General features: G+C 49.0%; 1 protein-coding gene across 1 annotated transcript in view; it reads left to right on the plus strand.

Annotated features, from left to right (window-relative positions):
* Nucleotides 1–18,667, plus strand: part of SH2D4B (SH2 domain containing 4B) — a 58,385-nt gene that overhangs the window by 23,741 nt on the left and 15,977 nt on the right. Inside the window, exons 5-6 of the mRNA XM_055081223.1 lie at nt 6,945–7,161; nt 11,210–11,334. Of these exons, the coding sequence (XP_054937198.1) occupies nt 6,945–7,161; nt 11,210–11,334 (342 nt within the window). The remainder of the gene's footprint in view (nt 1–6,944; nt 7,162–11,209; nt 11,335–18,667) is intronic.

The raw sequence follows: 18,667 nt of genomic DNA on the forward strand, positions 1-18,667 counted from the left end.
TCCAACAGCATAGCCAAGTCAGTCTTTGAAAAGTGCAAACTGGCATCCTGCTCTCCTGCTTAAAGCCTTTCAGTGGCGTCCATCACCCCTTGGTAAAGCACTAAAATTCATTAGCCGGTATTTATTGGTCTCCTAAATGGCCTTTTCTGTTTCTGCATCTTCACCTCTTGTCCCCTCCCCACAGGAGCTTCCCCCCAGCCATTCTAAGAGGGATGCTCCAACTTGCCTCTGGGCCTCTGCCCCTGAGCTTCCTCTGCCTAGAACAGCCTCTCCTTGGCCTCTCTTTGTTGAATCCTGTGTGTCGACCAGGCATCAGCTTAGATGTCCTTCTCCAGAGGATTTCTCTGCCTGGATGAGGTGCCTCCTCTCCGGGGCCCCGCGGCACCCTATGCACACCCCACACAGCTCCATTCACCATTTGCTGGCGTGTTTCCTCTCCCAGGCAGTGAGCTCTCCAAGGGCGTGGACTGTGTCTTGCTGGTTGCTCTATCCACATTCTCTAGCAGGAGCCAGGCAGTCAGCTGATATGGTGACCTTGTGAAAATCAGAAAAAGGCACTGATTCTATAAGACGCTACACTGCCATCTAGCAGGAAATTGTTACAACATCTGTACATATCAGTGATGGTCATGGGCGACTGCGCCCCCTGGAGTTGTGCAATGCACAGCTCGGGCCTGCACAGCACGGAGCTGGCACAGGGAAGCACTATACACACGTGCTGAATAAATGTGTTTTTAGTGCCCGAATGTGTTATTTAAAGTGTTAAAAACCCTGCCTCTTGCAATGACTAGCCTGGCCATATTTCTGGAGCTATGTAACTGCTCCCAGAGATGATGCCAAGAGGAAACCCAACTCCTGCTGTTTCTCTTCAGCATTGGAGAACGGAGCAGGAGGCTAGGGCACAGGCAAGGACGTGATTCCAGAGCAGCCTGGCAGTTTTGGCAGCCCTTGGACGAAGGGCGGGATGGTCTCTATTTTCCATGGAGGGAAAACTAAGACCCAGAGAGATGAAAACTTGTCCTGGGCTAGATAGAGAGTTAGGAGCAAAGCCAAGCAGAACGCTCAGCTGTCTCCCCACCCCCAAGCCTGGGACAGCTGAAACTCTCAGCTCTGGCATGGGTGTGGCTGGACTCCCCAGACTGTGGGACTTGGTTTCCTTTGAGCAGGAGGGCTGCAGGCCAGGCAGTCCTGGAGGGTGGTGACTTAGCTCTGGGAGGTGGTCCCACGCTGGGCAGATGTGGGTGCATCCTCGTGCTAGGAGAGCAGAGATGGAAGGGATCTTTTCCCCTGATCTGCAAGTGAGAGAACGGATGGGTGGCAGCAGGGACACGGCTGGGGACATTTCTAGCTAATGGTGACACCCTGCTGTGCTCTGGCCTCTTCATTCTCAGCCTGGTGCTCCCCAAGCCAGAATGTCTTTTTTTTTTTTTCATTTTAATTGTGGTAGGGGACTTCCCTGGTGGTCCAGTGGTTACGATTCCGTGCTCCCAATGCAGGGGCGCAGGTTCGATCCCTGGTCAGGGAACTAAGATCCCACATCCTGTATGGCACGGACCTCCCCCCCAAAAAAGGTAAAAAAACCCAAATAAATTGTGGTAAAATATACAACTTAAAATTGACCATTTTAACCATTTTTAGGTGTGTAGTTCAGTGGCACTGAGTACATTCATAGTGTTGTGCTACCATTACCACCACCCACCTCCAACATTGGTTATCTGCCCACACTGAAACTCTGTCCACATTAAACTATAACGCATTTCACCCTTCCTGTAGCCCCTGGCAGCCGCCACTTTCTACTCTGTGAATTTAACTACTCTAAGTGCAATAAGTGGAGTGTAAGTGAAATCATACAATGTTTGTCCTTTTGTGGCTGGCTTATTCACTTAGCATAATGTCTTTAAGATTCATCCATGTTGTAGCATGTGTCAGAATTTCCTCCCTTTTTGAAGGCTGGATGCTGTTACTTGTATGTGTATACTATATTTTCTTTATTTATCCATTGATGGACATTTGGGTTATTTCCACCTTTTGGCTATTGTTAATCATGCTGTTATGAACATGGCTGTACAAATATTTGTTTGAATTCCTGCTTTCAATTCTTTTGGGTATATATCCAGAATTGGCATTGCTGGATCATATGTTAATTGTATGTTTAATTTTTTATGGAATTGCTGTACTATTTTCCACAGCAGCTGCACCATTTCACATTCCCACCAACAATGCATAAGGGTTCCAATTTCTCCATGTCCTTGCCAATACTTGCTATTTTCATTTTTGTTTTTAATTTAAAAAATTAAAAAAATAATAGCTATCCACATAGGTGTGAAGAGGAATCTTACTGTGGTTGGTCCATTTTTTCAGTCTCTAAATTCAGCTTTTCTTCTGGTCCTCAGTGTTTTCATGCAGCTCAGCTGTCTTTATGTATTTCTGAGAGATGAGGTTCATTCCCCCTCTTAACAGATGGAAAAGGAGACCCTGGAACCTACCTTAGAAGTGGGAATGGCCATGGCCCCCCTTTGTTCTGCGTGCAATGCAGGCCCTGGGAACTTGGGCCGTGGGAGGAAGCGGGTGACTTGGTTGGGGCCCTCGTCTCTGCAGTGCGTCCTCCGGGGACAAGGACTGTCCGATACTTGCTGCTTCAGGGCACAAGATGCTTATGGTTGTTTTCAATGGGATAGAAGAAAAAACTTCGAATTCTGGCTGAGGGTTTCCATGGCAGAGTCATATGATACAGTTCGAATCTATCCCGGATTCAGAGAAGGAACAGAAGCAACCTTTTAAGATTTCAAAGCTTAATTTAGGGTAAGCTGGGAGTACCTGGCAGTCCAGTGGTTAGGACTCGGCACTTTCACTGCCGTGGCCCCGGGTTCAATCCCTGGTCGGGGAGCTAAGATCCCCGCACTGCTTGTAAACAGACCCAGATTCCATGTGACCGATCATCAAGGGTGCCCGCTCCTGGACTGGCCAAGAATTGTTTATGGCTACATTTTGAACATGGCAATGCCAGGGCTAATGAAAATAAAAGTTTTAGCTAACACTTACCATGGTGCTTAAAAGGTACCTGACACAGGTCTAAGTGGTTTATATTATTAGCTCTCTTAACAACTTCATAACAACTTTATGAGGTGGGACTCTTATTACGTCCATTTTACTTTTGAGGAAACGGAGGCCCAGGGTGATTAAGTAACTTGTCCAGTGTCATACAGCCGGTAAATGAAGTTGAGATCTGAACCCAGGCAGCTAGGTTCCAGAATCAGGCTTTGGGCAATGTGAAGAAAGGATCAAGGTCAGAGGCCTGATTTAGTAAGACATTGCTTTAAAAAAAAGTACTTCATAGTTTATAGAATTTTATGTTTCATTTAATCTTCATAATCACTCAGTGTGGCAGACATTCATGTCATTCTCATTTTGACAGAGGTGTAAAGTGAGGCCTAGAGGCATTCAGAGACTTTCTTAAGAAAGCTGGCATGGAGTGTTGTTGAGGATGGGACAAAAGGGAACCCTGTGCACTGTTGGTGGGAATGTCAAACGGTGCAGCCACTATGGCAAACAGTATGGAGGTTCCTCAAAAAATTAAAAATAAAGCTACCATATGACCCAGCCATCCCCCTTCTGGGTATATTTCCAAAGGAAATGAAATCAGGCTATTAAAGAGATATCTGTACTCCCATGTTTATTGCAACATTTTTTCACAATAGCCAAGCTATAGAAACAACATGAACATCTGTCAATGGATGATTGGATAAAAGGCCACGGGAATGAAGGAGATCCTGCCATTTGCAACAACAAACATGGACCTTCAGGGCATTATGCTAACTGAAAAAAGTCAGACAGAGAAAAATACTATACGATATCACTTATATGTGAAATCTAACAAAGCCGAACTTGTAGAAACAGAGAGTAGAATGGTGGTTACCAGGGGCCGGGGGGCGGGGGGTGGGGGATGGAGGGGGAGGTGGGGAGGAGTTAGGGAGATGTTGGTCAAAGGGTACAAACTTGCAGTTAGAAGATGAATAAATTCTGGGGATCTAATGCACAGCCTAGGGATTACAGTCAACGGTAATATGTTATATGCTCCAAAGTTGCCGAGACTAGATCTTAAATGTTCTCACCACACAAAATTAACTATGGGACCTGACGGAGGTGTTAGCTAATGCTATGGTGGTAATCATTTTGTAATATATTAAGTGTATCACATCGGCACATAGTACACCTTAAGCTTCCATATGTCAATTATGTCTCAAAAAAAGAACACGAGAAAAGAAAAGGACCCAAGAGAGCCCTCTCGGCGCTGCCGTTAACCCTGTCTGACTCCACCTCAGCCCCTGGGCGGCAGGGCTGGCTTCCTGTTGCAGCCTCAGCTGCGTCCTCACCTCCGAGTGCCCTCCAGGCCGCTGCCTGGGCATCACAGTTGGTCTGAGTCGGTGGACACAGCTGCACAGGGGAGAGTTCGCAGTATGGTGGGGAGCTTGGTGGCGCCCGAACGCAGAGTGTGGGCTTTCTTTCCCACTGGTCTGGGAAAGAAAGTGGGGCGGGCATGATGCTCCTTAAGGGCCAAGGGGTTTGCCCTCTGTCCTGTGTGCACTGGGAGCCACTGAAGGCTTCTGAGGAAGACAATGGCAAAACTAGAGCTGGGTTTTAGGAGGCTGGGTTTAGTCCCTCTGTGACCCACAGCTTGCGCACTCTCCTAGCCAAATCTGTCTTCCTAGTTTGCATGTGACTTCCTTCGGTCACTGAGTGTGACTGTCTCTCAGGGGCTGTCAACACTCAAAGGTCACTGGCCCTTATAGGGCACAAGCTTCTATGTTTAGTTTGTAGTCTAGTGACCGCAAAGCCCGTGCTGGGGAACCTGGCCTTGTTTGAGCCTCGTGGTAGCAGGTACTATGGTGTTCTTAGTACCTGGAGTGGAAATATAGTTTTTTTTTTTTTCCCCTGGGGTGGACTCCTCCTTCTTCTTTTTCTGGAAAAACTCCTATTGACCTTTCCAGACCCAGTGGGATGCTCCATCTCCTGTCGTGGCTCCTGGCTTCCTCATCGAATGTGAGTGCTACTGTCCCTAAACTCTGACAGTACTTGATCAGTCCCTGTTCTCCTTGTGCTAGAGATATTTATTGGTCTTGTTTTCCCAGCTAGGCTCTGAGTGCCTCGAGGGAAGCGTCTGGTCTTTGCTGTCTCTATATCCAGCTCAGGGCCTGGCAGAGTTAAGTACTTAATTGGGCACAGTCATCCAAGCACATTTTCACCTGCTGACTGATACATATGTATTCTAGGCACTGGAATGCATCAGTAACTAGACCAAAGAAAATTCCTCTCCTGCCCTGGAGCTCTCAGCTTATTAGATCCTCTGCATGTGACTTCCACATCCATAAATACCTTCTGAGGGACAGACTTCCTGCTGCCTTCCTCAGATCTGGGGGATGTTATGTTTCGAGAGTGGACTTTGACAACCTGAGAAGGAGAAGCGCTTTCTTTCAGCATGAGGGCCATGTGCCTTGTATCCTCCAAATGCTAACAGAACACAGTTCTCTGTCTCGTGGGTTGTAGGTGCTTGCTACACAGGTATTGGATGGAGATTGGAGTAGAGTTAGACTATGGGTAAGATTTTACTCCCGGGGGGAGGGTGGCCTGCTTGGGCCAGGGCAATCCCAGGTCTTGCACAACGAGAAGAACACGGCCAGCTCCACGAGTTCGCTACAAAAGGATTGGATTTTAGAGGCAGACAGGGGCCTGACACGATGCAATCAGACTACAAAATAATTGGTTTTAATTCTGGACCGTACCTGCAACAGGTTTTTTTCCCTCTCTTGGCACTTTCCCAGCCCCAGGACTCCCTTTTGAGTTTTAGAAGTAGCAACTTGCAGATGTTCACCCTGCCTTGAGGAACATGAAAAGACAGAGACTAGAGAGAGGGGCCTCGTGGCATTCTGGAACCTGTGGCGTGACATAGCTGTCAAAGGATCCTCTTCCTTCCCTCCAACACACTCACCCACCAGCTGTCAAGGCCACAGGAAACCAAAGAGAAAAGGCACCGTAACTGGGACTCCAGAGTTTCCAACAACTCATCCTGTGGTAGCAGACAGGGTGGTTCCCGGCCAGTCTTGGCCACTGACCCAGCTGGGCAAGTCAGTGTCCTTCCTTGGAAAGCAGTTTCCACATGAATAACGTGAGGAGGTTGGATGGGATGGTCTTAAATGCTCTTGTGGCTTTTTGTAGGAAAGATCAGGGGCTCTGGTGTCAGATACACCTGAGTTTAAAATGGAAGGAAGCTTGAGAAGTGGGGTAGAGTGGTGTAGAGAGCTGCATGGGTTTCAGAGCCAGACACACCTGGGTTCTGACCCTGGCTCTGCCCCTTATTAGCTATTTAACTTCGGACAAGTTGCTTAACCTCCCAGAGGCTGGGTTTCTGTGCAAACATAGTGATGTGCCCTCCTCCCTTGGTGGCTGGAGGAAGCGTCTATAATGCGATATTGCAGGGAGGGCCCGGAGCTCAGGGCTTGGCACAGAGAAAGCTGTAATCAGCATGGGTGGTGGCAGTGGTATTTGAGTTGCTAACCACTTCAAGGTGGACAGGTGTCCTTGAGGCAGGGCACAGGGTTTGAGAAGCTGCTCTGAGCAGGGCACTCCAGGAAGAACTACACATGGAGATGTAAATTTCCATCCAAAAGTTGCTTGCTCATATTCTGGAACAGGGCCACAGGAACAGTTGGACCACCCCAAACTGTCACGAGTGTCTTTATCCCCACAGGGACAGGCTAACCCAGGGCTGCTGGCTCAGGTTGGGCCTGCCATTGCCGGGTGCCAAGCCTCCACGCAGCACACGTGGGTGCATCCGGATGAATCCTGGGACTCTGGGTGAGTCCCAGGGCTCCTGGCCATGTACTGGCTTCCTCAGTGCATGGCCTGGGCTGCGGGTCTGGGTGAACAGGCTCTCTATTCCTTTCCAGTGCGTCGGTCCAAGGCGGCTGATGAGGAGAGGAGGCGCCGAGCCCAGCGCGCCCGGGACGAGTACCAGCGCCACTCCCTCCGCGCCATCCAGAAGGGCACGGTCGCTGGCCTCAGCTCCAGGTTCCGAGAGCTCGGCCAGAGCCACGAGCAGGAGGCGAGACTCTACCACCACCTCCTGGGCCCGGGGCCGCCTTCACCCCTGGCCGTGCCTGGCAGGTGGGTCGCGGACCTCGCATCCCGCATCCGCATCCGCGGTGTGTCTGGGGGAGGGCCTCCGGCTGGGGCGTAGGGCACCAGGGATCCAGTCCGGCTCTGCCTCCGACTTGCTGTGAAATTTGGGGCTAGTCATCTCGTCTCTGTTGGCCTCAGTGCCCTAGTCTGTGTAATGGGGCAGGAGTTGGGGAGAGGAGTCGGGGTTGGAGATTTCTACCAACTCTGGAGTTCTGGGAGGCTTCACCTCTTTGGGGTCTAGGATTCCTTTGAGAATCTAAAGAAAGCTGTGTACCCTCTTCTCTGCGAAATGCACATATGTAAATACCCCAAAATGTTTGCATATAATTTCAAGCTCTTAAAGATCTGTAGACCCCAGGTTAACAACTTGTAATATAAGACCTCAAATGGGTTAAATGTGGCCCAGCAGCCTGGAACCAGAACTGGCTGCTGCTTTTTGTAACCACAGGCAATGCTGGTGCATCCCGGGTTCTGATAGCCGGTTGCAGATGAATGCATTTGAGTGCAGGAGGGTCCTTACACACTGGGCTGATGAGTGGTTTGGCAAGGGCACTCAGGTGACTGACTGCCCATGATTGCTGGGACCGAGGATCAAGAGGTTGCCTGGAGCCTCTCCACCTGCCGCCTGTGCCCACCTCAGGCCAGCCCTCAGGTTGGTTCCCCTCCTCATTATTGCTGCTTGTCTGCTGCCCGAGTGAGGGCTCAGAGGCTGGAGGGTGAGTGCCTGCTCTCCCTGAACCACAATAAACCTGCAGAAGAGTCCATTCAGCCCCAGATGATAGAGGGTTGTCTGGGTTTTGCTTTAATTGGGATTTAGGATTATTCATAAAACCCCCTCCCTCTCCCTGCAGGCTAGGGAGAACTGACATCTGCGTTTCTTCCTTCTTTCCCTCCCTTCCTTTCCTCCTTCCTTGTCATCTATATGATTCACAAACCAGAAAGTTTAAAAAGATACATGGAGAAAAGGCTGACGCCCATCCTTGCCGTCCATCTACTCAGTTCCCTCTTGCCCGCACAGGGAACCACTGTTCTTAGTTTATGTGTCCTCCCAGTTCCTTTTTGCAACTGCCAAGGTGAAGAGTTGTATCTCCCTCTTTTTTTTTTTTTTTGCATAAAAGTTTGCCTATCGTACACATGGTTCTTCATCTTGATTTTTTTTCCATTTAACTATAAATTTTGGAGGTCTTTACATATCGATTCTTACCTGATTATTTTTATTTAGTTTTCTTTTTACAGCTGCATAGTATTCCGCGGCATGGCTGTGCTCTAATTTATTTTTCAAAACCTCTATTAATGGACATTGGTGTTGTTTGAAATCTTTGGTTATTACCAACAGTGCCCTTAATGAGTAACCTTGTAGACATTAATTTTATAAACATGCAACTATTATCTACAAGAGAGATTCCCAAAAGTGGGACCACTGGGTTAAGGGCTACGTGCACTTATAGTATTGATAGTTACCATCAACTTGCCCTCCACAGGGTTGGTACCAATGAACACTCTCATCCTTTAGCCTTGCCAACAGTATGTTGTCAGACTTTTGTTTTGTGTGAGAAATAATATCTCAGTGAAAATTTAAATTTGCATTTCTATTTATGTGTGAGATGAAGTATTTTGTATATGTTTAAGGGCCTTCGGTATTTCTCCGTCTGTTCATTTCCCTTCCTGCCTCTTCATTGTGTTATTGGTCTTTTCGCCATCTGTTTCTAGGAACTCCTTAAATATTAGGGAAAATATTAGGGATGCTTTTCATTGTGATACACATTTTTTCCCCTCAATTTGTCATTTGTCTTTTGACTTTTATGATGATGTTTTCTGTCATGCAGGAGTTCTTTATTTTTATGAGGTCAGATTTTCTTTTATGTTTCCTGGATTTGGAGACGTAGTTAGAAAAGCCTTCTTCCTCTTGTGCTTTTTTTTTTTTTTTTTTTTTTTAAAGGAGACATATAATTTGTCCTTCAGGCCCAGAAGACAGAGCTGCATGAACTGTGTTGCAGTCTGGCTCCAGGCTCGCTGTGTGTGGCTGTCAGTAGAGGAGAAGTGACAGCCGCAGTGTGCTGCCTTGGGTGGATCAGGGGGACCAGGGACCATGCAGATGGAGCGGCAGACCCAGGCACCAGAAGCCATGCATCAGCTTCCTTCCTGTGGCTGCCCCATGGAACAGGTCCCCGTGGCCTTGCTGCCCTCAGCACTGTGGTGCTGGCACCGGCGGGCCAGCCCACGCTTGCCCGATGATGCTGGGGGCAGACACATTGTTGATGCGAGAGAGTTCCAGGTGCAGGAGTGAGGCTTCTGGCCAGGTGGCCTCTTGGAGCACTTGGTCCTAGCATTTATATTCTGGAGAATCAGATTCTCTGCTTAGAAACAGAGGGACAAGAGTGAACGAATTTTCCTTGCTGTTATTTATAACCTCCTCTTGCCTTCTCAGGAGAATGAGTCCTAGAAACCAGAGGATATTTTTTCCCCCTGAGCACAGTTATTTATCGGGGAATGCAAGTGTGAAGGAAGAGGCTGGGGCAGGGCTGCAGTGTGCTGCTTCATAAAGAGGAAGAGCACCTGAGGTTCCTGAGAAGAGGGAAATCCTCAAGGGCGGATACAGAGGAGCAAAGCTGGTTGGAGGGGGTGTTAAAAAAAGCCTGCAGAGGTGGCAGTGGGGAGCAAGGGGTTTGGAGAACAGACTCCACTGATGATGGCTTTAAGCTGTTCAATGGAACCTCACCCTCTGTCTTTCTTATTGCATCTTTTCTAAAATCTACAGTGTTCACTACTGTGTATGTGTATGTGGATTCATTTTAGGGCAAGTAAAAATAGGAGCTCGTTCTGGGGTTTGCCAGGAAGTGCTGGGCTCAGCATCAAAGTGTTTGTTGGTGCAGGGGAAATGCAAAGAGTTCGTGACTTCGTGCTGACGTTTATTTCATAAGAGACGATGACAGTGGCGGTGAATTCTAAATGCCAGTGCTATTAGGTGGACAGACAGCAATGACAGTGTGAGAATTTGCCAGGTTGCTGTCACTCAGGTGGAAGGGTGAAAAAGCTGTGGCTGTTCAAGCTGGGCCCAAAGTCTGCTGAAGCTCTATTTTCATCCCATACAGCAGTGCAATGTGATCTCGCTGCATATCACCCCAACACAGAGTGGTGTGTGTTGTTATGGAGAATGTGCTGTCAGACCCTTACTGGGCTTCACGTTAGTGTGGCTCTAGTGCAGCGGGGTCTCACGTGGCCCCGTCTCTATATACGTTCAGGAGCCACAGTATAACAATTAAAATCTGGGCTTACTTATGAGAAAATATCAAAAAGCATCTAATTTATTACTCGGACCTTCTTCAAGTGCCCCTGTTCATCTCCCTCCCAGGATCTTCAATTCCACATCTGCTCCTCCGTCAAAAGTCAGCCCATGCAGCGACTCTTTCCTCCCCTCTACCTTTCCTCTGTCCTTTTCCCTCTTACTTCTTGGTGGTGAAGCTCAGCCGTTTCCAGAGCAGATTGAGGCTGTTCACTGTCCTGGTTCTGCCTCATAAAACATGGAAGGCTAGCTGGCCAAGCCAGGTGTCCCCTTAGACGGCAGGGGTGGGGGTGGGGGTGAGACGGGGAGGGGCAAAACCAGAGTTCTCTTCAGTGCGGGTTTGGGGAGGGCGGAGGACACGCACGTATTAATAATTTTGCTCCTATTACATTACGATCCTTCTTCATACATGCTGATGTTTATGCCCTGGCCGTTCTAGAGGGCAAATATGCCTTGTCTCTCCCTCAGACATCGCCTCCTATCCTATTTCACACTCGCACCTGCGTGGCTCTTTTTTCAAACTAAGTGACAACAGTTTTCCTTTGGGAGAAACAATAACAGCTGGGGCATTAGGATCTGCAAAGTGCCTTCAAGTACCTGGACTCCCTGAATCCTCTCCACAGGCGTGAGTGTGGGCCTCAGGACTGCTCACTCTTACAGTGGTCTCCACGCCCTCCCCCGCCTTCCTTCCCCCCTCTCGCCCTCCCGCTCTCTCCCGGGCTCTCCCACACTCGGTCTCTGTCTCAGCAGGACTTGGGAGCGGCCCCTGTGTCCCGTCTCCAGAGAAGTCATAGTCTGCTGGTTCAAGAAGGAGCAGCTGCCTCGCCGAGCGGGCTTTGAGAGGAGCACCAAAGCCATCGCCCCCTGGTTCCACGGTAGGGTGGCTTTCCGGATCCCTGGGGCAGATCATTTCTACATCTCAGCCTCCCTCTGGGGTTGGTGCGGGGTCCTGAAGGGCCACCACAACCAGAGGAGTCAAGGACTTCGGGCTCTGCTAATTCCACTCCGGCCCCACAGAGACTGGCCGGTCTCCCAAGGCTAAGGCTCAGCGCTCCTGGCTCACCTGCTGGGAGTGGAGTAGAGAGAGGTCCCATGTCTGTCCTTCCTTTGCTCATTGAGTGTGTTGAGCTCAAGGCACAAGCTTTGACTTCCCCAGGGCGTGTGCTGAAACACTGAGTGACCTTGATGGAGATGGTCAGAGACCAAGCACAACATCTGTGAGCGGGTGTCCAGGGGACTGCAGGCCCCAGGGCTCTGGACTTGCACTGCCCTCTCTGCTGGGAAGGGATGAACATGAGTCTTGCCTACCGCCCTCACCTCACAGCCTCCTTGGCCATCCAGGGCTCCTCAGAGGCGTCTTCTGTGAGGTCAGTCTGGGAGCAATGAGAAAACCCAGCCACACGAGAGGTGAGGCTAGCCTTTCCGGTTAGCCGTGGGCTCAAAGGGGCCAGGGCCCTGTGTCTTAGGCATCTCTGTATTCAGCCCTCACCTCTGCTTCTTACCTGCTCAGGGATCAGGTAGAGAAACGCATCCAAGACAAAGGTACCCTCTTTCTCTGTTGCCACTGATGTTGAGTTCTTCACCTCAATAGCATCCCCATTGTGTCAGCCAGATTATGCTTAGTTATGCTACAGTGAGAGATTATCCCAAAGTCTCAGTGACGTCTGCCAGCCAAGACTCATTCCTTACCCATGTAACATGCCCAGTGGGAGTTGGTCGTGAACTTTAACCTGGGCCTCAGACAGAAGGAGTTGCCTCTACTGGAAACGCCAGTGATCTCATGAGAGGGAAAATGAGGGGCATGGCCAGCGACACACTGGCTCCCCGAGCTTCTGCCTGGAACTGACGTATACCATTGTTGCTCACATTTCTCTGGCCAGAGCCAGCCTGGCATCTGTGGTATGGATAGTTTGGAATGATAATAGAATCTGTTAGGACCACCATCCACTTTCAGACCCCTTCCTTCTCCTGGGCCTCCACAAATCTAACAGAAGGATGGGGTAGCTCTTTATGGCTCAGAAAGTCGACAGTTGACGTTCACGTTTGGCCTAGCTGTGTGTCCCGGGAGCTGGTCCCGGGGATTCCCTGCCTCTAACTTCTGTCCCTGTTATGTGTCCCTGTAGCCCCTGTGAGAGGTTCTATTTGCATCGCTGCTTTCCTTTTCATTCGTATATTATCATAATCATGGAAGCACAAAACTAGCGTCTTGGGCACCTGCGTAGTGCAACTTAAAAGTTCTGTCACGGTTGGGGTTTGTCAGAACCACTGGCTGCTCTGCTGCACTTGTGGTAGCCAACGGAGAGGGCACGGCAGAGGCGCTTACATTTATCTTTAGCTTTATTTTCTATCCTGATGAAAAAGACGTGTAATTTTTATATTGTCACAGAAGAAACAGAACCATGATTTAAGTCTAGAAATTTAGGTAATTTCGTGTTCTTCTGACAGTTCCACCATAAAGCGTGCAGGAACGTTGCTAATCCACGGACCAGAGCTATGTGTTGAAGTTTTCATTGATCTGTGACAAGATGAAAGGAAAAGGCTCACACATGGAGGGTGACCAACTATCTTTGCTTGAAAAGGACTGTGTTGTACTTGAAGATGATATCCTCTCCTCAGTTTTAGTGTTAAAATGTCCTATCTCTTATGAATTGATGGTGATAGTAAGCAGTAGTTATTTTTTTAATAGATTGCCTTTGCTCAGGAAAGCAAAAAGGGAGCGGCCCCATGTTGGTTTCCACACTTTTTACTTATACCTAAAATCCCGAAGTCTGGAACTCCTGGTATGGTCCAACTTCTCTTCCAACGTAGCAATTCCCTACAGCATCCTTGGTGGGACTCCCCCATGTTAATCTGTACAAGAGAAGAAACCTCCTGCCCCACAGTCTAATTGTTAGGGAGTCTGCTGCAAGTTGGCTGGGGCTCTGCTCTCAGCTGGTCTTGGCTGGGCATCTTCGCTGGGGCGGCTCTGCTCCGTGTAGCTCTCAGGCTCCTCCTGGGACTGGCAGGCTAGCCCAGGCATGCTCTTCTCAGGAACCAGAGAGCACGTGGCAGCATGCTAGGTTCCAGAAGTCTAGCCTCCGAACCAGCACCCTGTCACTTTCACCTCGTGCCATTGGCCACAATATGTCACAGAGTTGAGGCGCTGGGAAAAATATTCTGCTCCTTTCATGTGAGGAACTGCAAAGCCATGTGTCAGAGGGTATGAAGACAGGGAGGGGAGGAGAATTTGAGCCAATAATGCAATCGATCACAATCCCAATATAAATCTTTTCTTTCCTGGGGAAAGCATTCCTAGTTAATTTAGATGGATTTTAGATGCAGGTTAAAAAGGACTACTGTGACTTCTATTTTCTTCCCTTCTATCAAACATATTTGGATGTGTCAAGGTGTAATCCAAAGAGCGATGTGGACAAGGGCTCTGAAGATCTGGGGCCCCCTCTAGAACCTAGCAGCTCTGTGACCTTGGGTATGTCCTTTAAATTCCCCATCTGTGATGATAACATTGACTCCACAGGATACGTATGAAGATCAAGCCAACAAATGTGCTCTGTCCACCGTAACGAGCCGTTGGCGTGAGTGCTGATGCACTGAGGTGGGCCACTAGAGACCCCACCTCCCTGGGGAAACAGTTTGGGGAAGTGGGCTCAGAGCACAGATCGGGAGGGAAGGAGGAACTGGCTTCCCGCTGGGACCACAGGGTTCTTGATAAATTCCCCTCTGTTAAAAAGAGAGAGAAAATGTTAAAGTCATTCCTCGTTTCTCCTCGGTTCACTGTTATGTTCCAGCGGTTCTAAGAGAGACTTCTGGTATACAAAAATACTCCTGAGAAAAGCTAGTGCATATAAGCTGGGCTTTGGGGGAAAAAAATTCTAAAAATTTTAAAAAAATTCTAAAACTATTAAGAATACCCTCTGTCTGAACACTGGCTCAGTCAGAACCCATTTCTTTTCCTGAGAAAAGAAAACAGTCTAGAAAACAGTCACACTCGGTCCGTGGTTCATTGTCCTGGCAGCAACCCACTGGCTGTCTGCGACTGGCCCTTAGGGCTTGGCGGGGACTGCGGCTGCGCAGTGGATGGTGGAGCTGGGGCTCCGGAGTGGATCTCCTCATGGCCCGTCCCGCATTCAGGTAGGGTGTTCACATCACGCCTTTTCTGACAAGCACCATGTAGATGGTGCAGCCTGCGGGGGTCCAGCAGCTGGGGGGTGGCTTTCCGTGCAAAGCAGAGCTCCTAAGTGGAATGGGCACTGCTTCCTACCTCCCCATGCTGCGACTTCAGGGCACACGTGGAGGAGAGGAGTGTTGAAGGTCCCAGGGCTGCAGGGTTCTAGGATGGGTCCCTCCCTTCAGGCTCCTTGTCCACCTTGCTCTTGACCACAGCGCATCCGAATGTCTTTGAAGGGGGGAGGGGGGAGAGTGTAGAAGTCATAGCAGTCATTTTTAGTGATTATTTGGGGAAATGTTTGTCTTGCAGAAGGGGGGAACAGAGCCACTACTCCCCAGTCTCTGGAGTCCTGTCTGGAGAAAGGGAGATTATTAAAGGGGCTTGGGGGCTGGGAGTTCTCAAGAGACACATTTCACTTCAGTAGAAGAAAGATGGTTGCAGCTACTGTTGGGCAGCGGGACGGCTATTGGACTCCTCAGATGGGCGGCCCGAGGGCCCTTGGGAGCTTTCTCTCCCTATAGCATCTGGGATGCAGTGTGATTCTGCTGGCATTGCCCCAGGACCCGCCAAGTTTTCTCAGGCGGTCAGGAGAATGGGGAAGGCTGGCCAGGGTATGAGGCTGGCCACAGAGCAGGCCCCCGGGCGGGAGTCTGCGGGCTGTGGAGTGAGGTGTTCTTCTCCCAGTGACTCTTGTGCTTCTTCGCCTTATTTGTGTCCCTATTACGGATGTTGTTTGTGGTCCAGGAACTGAGGCACAGCAGTGGGCACCCCGTCTGGATGACCCTTCCAGGGGTCCTGCAGGGCGGCAGCCCCTAGGAGGTGGGAAGGATTGTGCCTGGGGAGGCCTGGGCTGAGTGGGGAGGCCGGGGCTGAGTGGGAATGGGGTCTCGCTCGCTGCCCCGCCCCGGTCCCCCACAACTGCATGCACTGGGACAGCACATCCTCTCTGAGCTGCACAGAGCAGGAGAGGCTTGAACTGGCTGATCAGTGTTCATCATCGGATGCTGCCGTGAAGTCTCGTGTGTTTGCCTGCCTGTGTAGACGTGCAGAGTGGTTTGACGTGCACCATCTAACAGGTGCTCTCAACTCCTTGAGCTGGTCATGGTTAGCCCTTTACAGATGATGACGCTGATGACCAGAAAGCTTGAGAAATCACCCTTATTCACCCAGCAGTAAGCATGGGAGCTGGGACAAGATGCAGGGCTTCTGGACCCCAGTTTTTCTTCCTCCATTCTGGTGGCCCCTTGAATATGCTGCTAGCCAGGCAGGGCGCTGGGGCGAAAAAGTGCCTCCTCTGGATTCACAGTCCCTTACTGTATATTCACTTGAACTTCTGTTACGCACGGCGGGAGTTCTTTCTTTTAAATCTCACCCCTCCTCAATCCGTGGGCCTTCCAGAGCAGAGCTGCCACTGGTCTCCTGGCCCAGCTTGAGGGGAAATCTGGGAGCGCCCTGTTTGGTCTTTGGGATCACTCTCAGGGGCTAGAGTGTCTGGGGCTGAGATGGAGAGAGTGAGCCAGCTAGGCTCTTGTCCTCGGCTTTCAAGATCAGTGCAAGGATAGGAAACTACGTGAGGCTTTGGAACCCGTGGAGAGGTGGCAGCCAGAATGGGGGACCCGGGTGCTGTGGACCCAGGCACCAAATCCATGTGAAGCAAGGACTGAAGAAGCCAGGGGTAGAGAAAGTAGTGGTGGTGTTATAAGGATTACATGTATGATGTTTATAAAGTGTTCAGAACTTGCACTAAATGCTTCCACTTGTTACATGGAATAAATGTCTTTGGAGATGCGTATCGGGATTTGAAGCATGTAAATGTGGCTTCATACCCTTAGGGTATGCCACTGCTATCACTTGGAAGTAAAGAGAAAGATGACATCAAACGACTGTTCACAAAAGGAAGACGGTACATATTTAGCCTTCCCCACAAAAAGTAAAAGTCTGAATTTTTTTTCATTATAAATATGATACCCATCTTGAAATTTTCTTAAAAGCTGTGAGGGGTAACACATGGGTCATTTGGAAGGATGGTTAGCATGTCACGATCCATCTCGTCAAGTCAGATTGCTAATTTTCCTTTCCTGAGCAGAATTTGGAATGGAAAATTTCCACCAACTCTGATCCCAAATGCAAACATTTCTAAAGAAAAAAAGTAGGTCAGTTGACCTACTTTTCTCTTAAGTTCTTGCTTAAGCTGTTCCAACTAAGAAATAAAGGAATCTCTCCTTTTTAAAAGAATTGTGCACTGGCTATAGGGTGTCAAAAAAAGATTACAAAGAACAGCGAAATTATTTTTTGCTTTAGGAAAGCATCGACTCTAATGCTGTTCCCAAGATTGTAACTCTTTCCTTTCTGCTCTCTATAATTCCGTGTTTCTGATTTCAGACCCTTTGTGTCTTGCCTACCTAACACTTTTAGTTGGGATGTTTTGCTGAGATTGTTTTCTGATGCGCAGGTGTGGGTAACTAAAATGTGTGGGAAGGGACAGGGGTTGGGGGACCTAGATGGCTTGGATTTGATAGAACTGATTTTTTATTTTCTATCGGGATTAAATAGAAGCACAGAGTGACAATAAACTTGATTTCTGTTGCTGTAACAGATTTAATATACTTCTGACAGTCTCATCATATTTCTGGTGGTTACAAGAGATTCCTCCTACCTTGCTAACTCCGGGAAGCTTCTATCATAGGTTAGACCCAGGAAACTGCCTTTAGGATTTTTTTGCTCTGGGACCTGTAGCCTAGTTTCCCACCAATCCCCAGCCCCAAGCTCTTCCCAGCCCTGGCAGCCAGGGCTCCAGCTCATGCCAGAGCCCTTGGCCTCCCATTTTTGTGATGACACGCATGAGGCTGAGGTGGAAGACTTGGGGTGGCTGGCACAGCTGCTGTCTTCAAACCACTAATGTCCTCAAGGTCAGCGGCCTCAAGAAATGGAGCACTTGGTGAAAATCACGAGGTGCTGACTTTGGTTCAGTCTGATCATCTTTTTAGCAGTTAGCTGTCCTGAGATGGAATAAACTACCTCCAGGAGATGGGAGCACCCACTGCTGGGATGTGTAAACAGAGGCCAGATGGCTCTTCAGTCAAGACAGTGAAAGCGTGGGTTGTCCGGTATGATGGGGATTAGATCAGATTACACGACTTTTCTCTTCCCACCTTCCCACTGTGAGCTCTTCTTTCTCTGTTTATCGGAGAAACAAATATGGCGGCTTTGACATTTGCTAGAGAATAAAGTACGGTCACTACAGTAGTTGAGAAGCTTTCTGGAAATGACTTATGTAACACTTATGCTTAATTATTAAAAGTTTATTAGACCCAAATTACCTTCTGTTTAGTAATTAAGTTCTTTATACATTCACATGTCAGTGTCATTTGCTTACAGCTTTCGTTTAAAATAGTGATGCTGCTTTTGGGTGTTGTGACTCACACTCCCCCTCATCAGCCCCCGGGAGTGCACGGGGCAGGAGGGTGTCCCCTGCTTTAGGATTCAACCTCCTGGAAACACTTCCTGCAGGGGATCAACATGGCTTGCAATTAACGTGTGTTTTCTCCTGTAATCATGACAAATATACTGTCAGCCCCCTGCAGACAGTAAGGCATTGCCAACATTTGTGTAGCCACATTTCAAGTTTATTTAAGTACAAAGAAAATGCACTTTTATTTTTCTATAATTTCTCTGATCTCATGAAGTTATCACCAACCCCTTCTTCCCTGCTTCCAGGCCCTGTCCCCTGCATGGGGCTGTGTCTATCTGGAGGTGCCCAGAGGCACCACTTGGACTGGTGGCATCCCTGGGCAGGGGGTACCTGACCTGGTACCACTCCTCCGTCAGGTGTGCACTGGTCTATATCCACGAAGTGTGGTTGGTTGGCCTCATGTGTGGGCTCACACTGGCTTTTATGTTTTGCCCGGTAATTTAGTGACCATTTCCTTTGTGCTAGCTTTGTGTCCAGTAAATATCAAACATCCAGTATCTCATTTACCCTTTGCGCAACTTTCTGGAAGAGGTAATAATACTAGCAGTTAGGTCCATGGTGCTTACAGTAT

The sequence above is a fragment of the Physeter macrocephalus genome, chromosome 20 (genome assembly GCF_002837175.3).
Source record: "Physeter macrocephalus isolate SW-GA chromosome 20, ASM283717v5, whole genome shotgun sequence".
NCBI lineage: Eukaryota > Metazoa > Chordata > Mammalia > Artiodactyla > Physeteridae > Physeter > Physeter macrocephalus.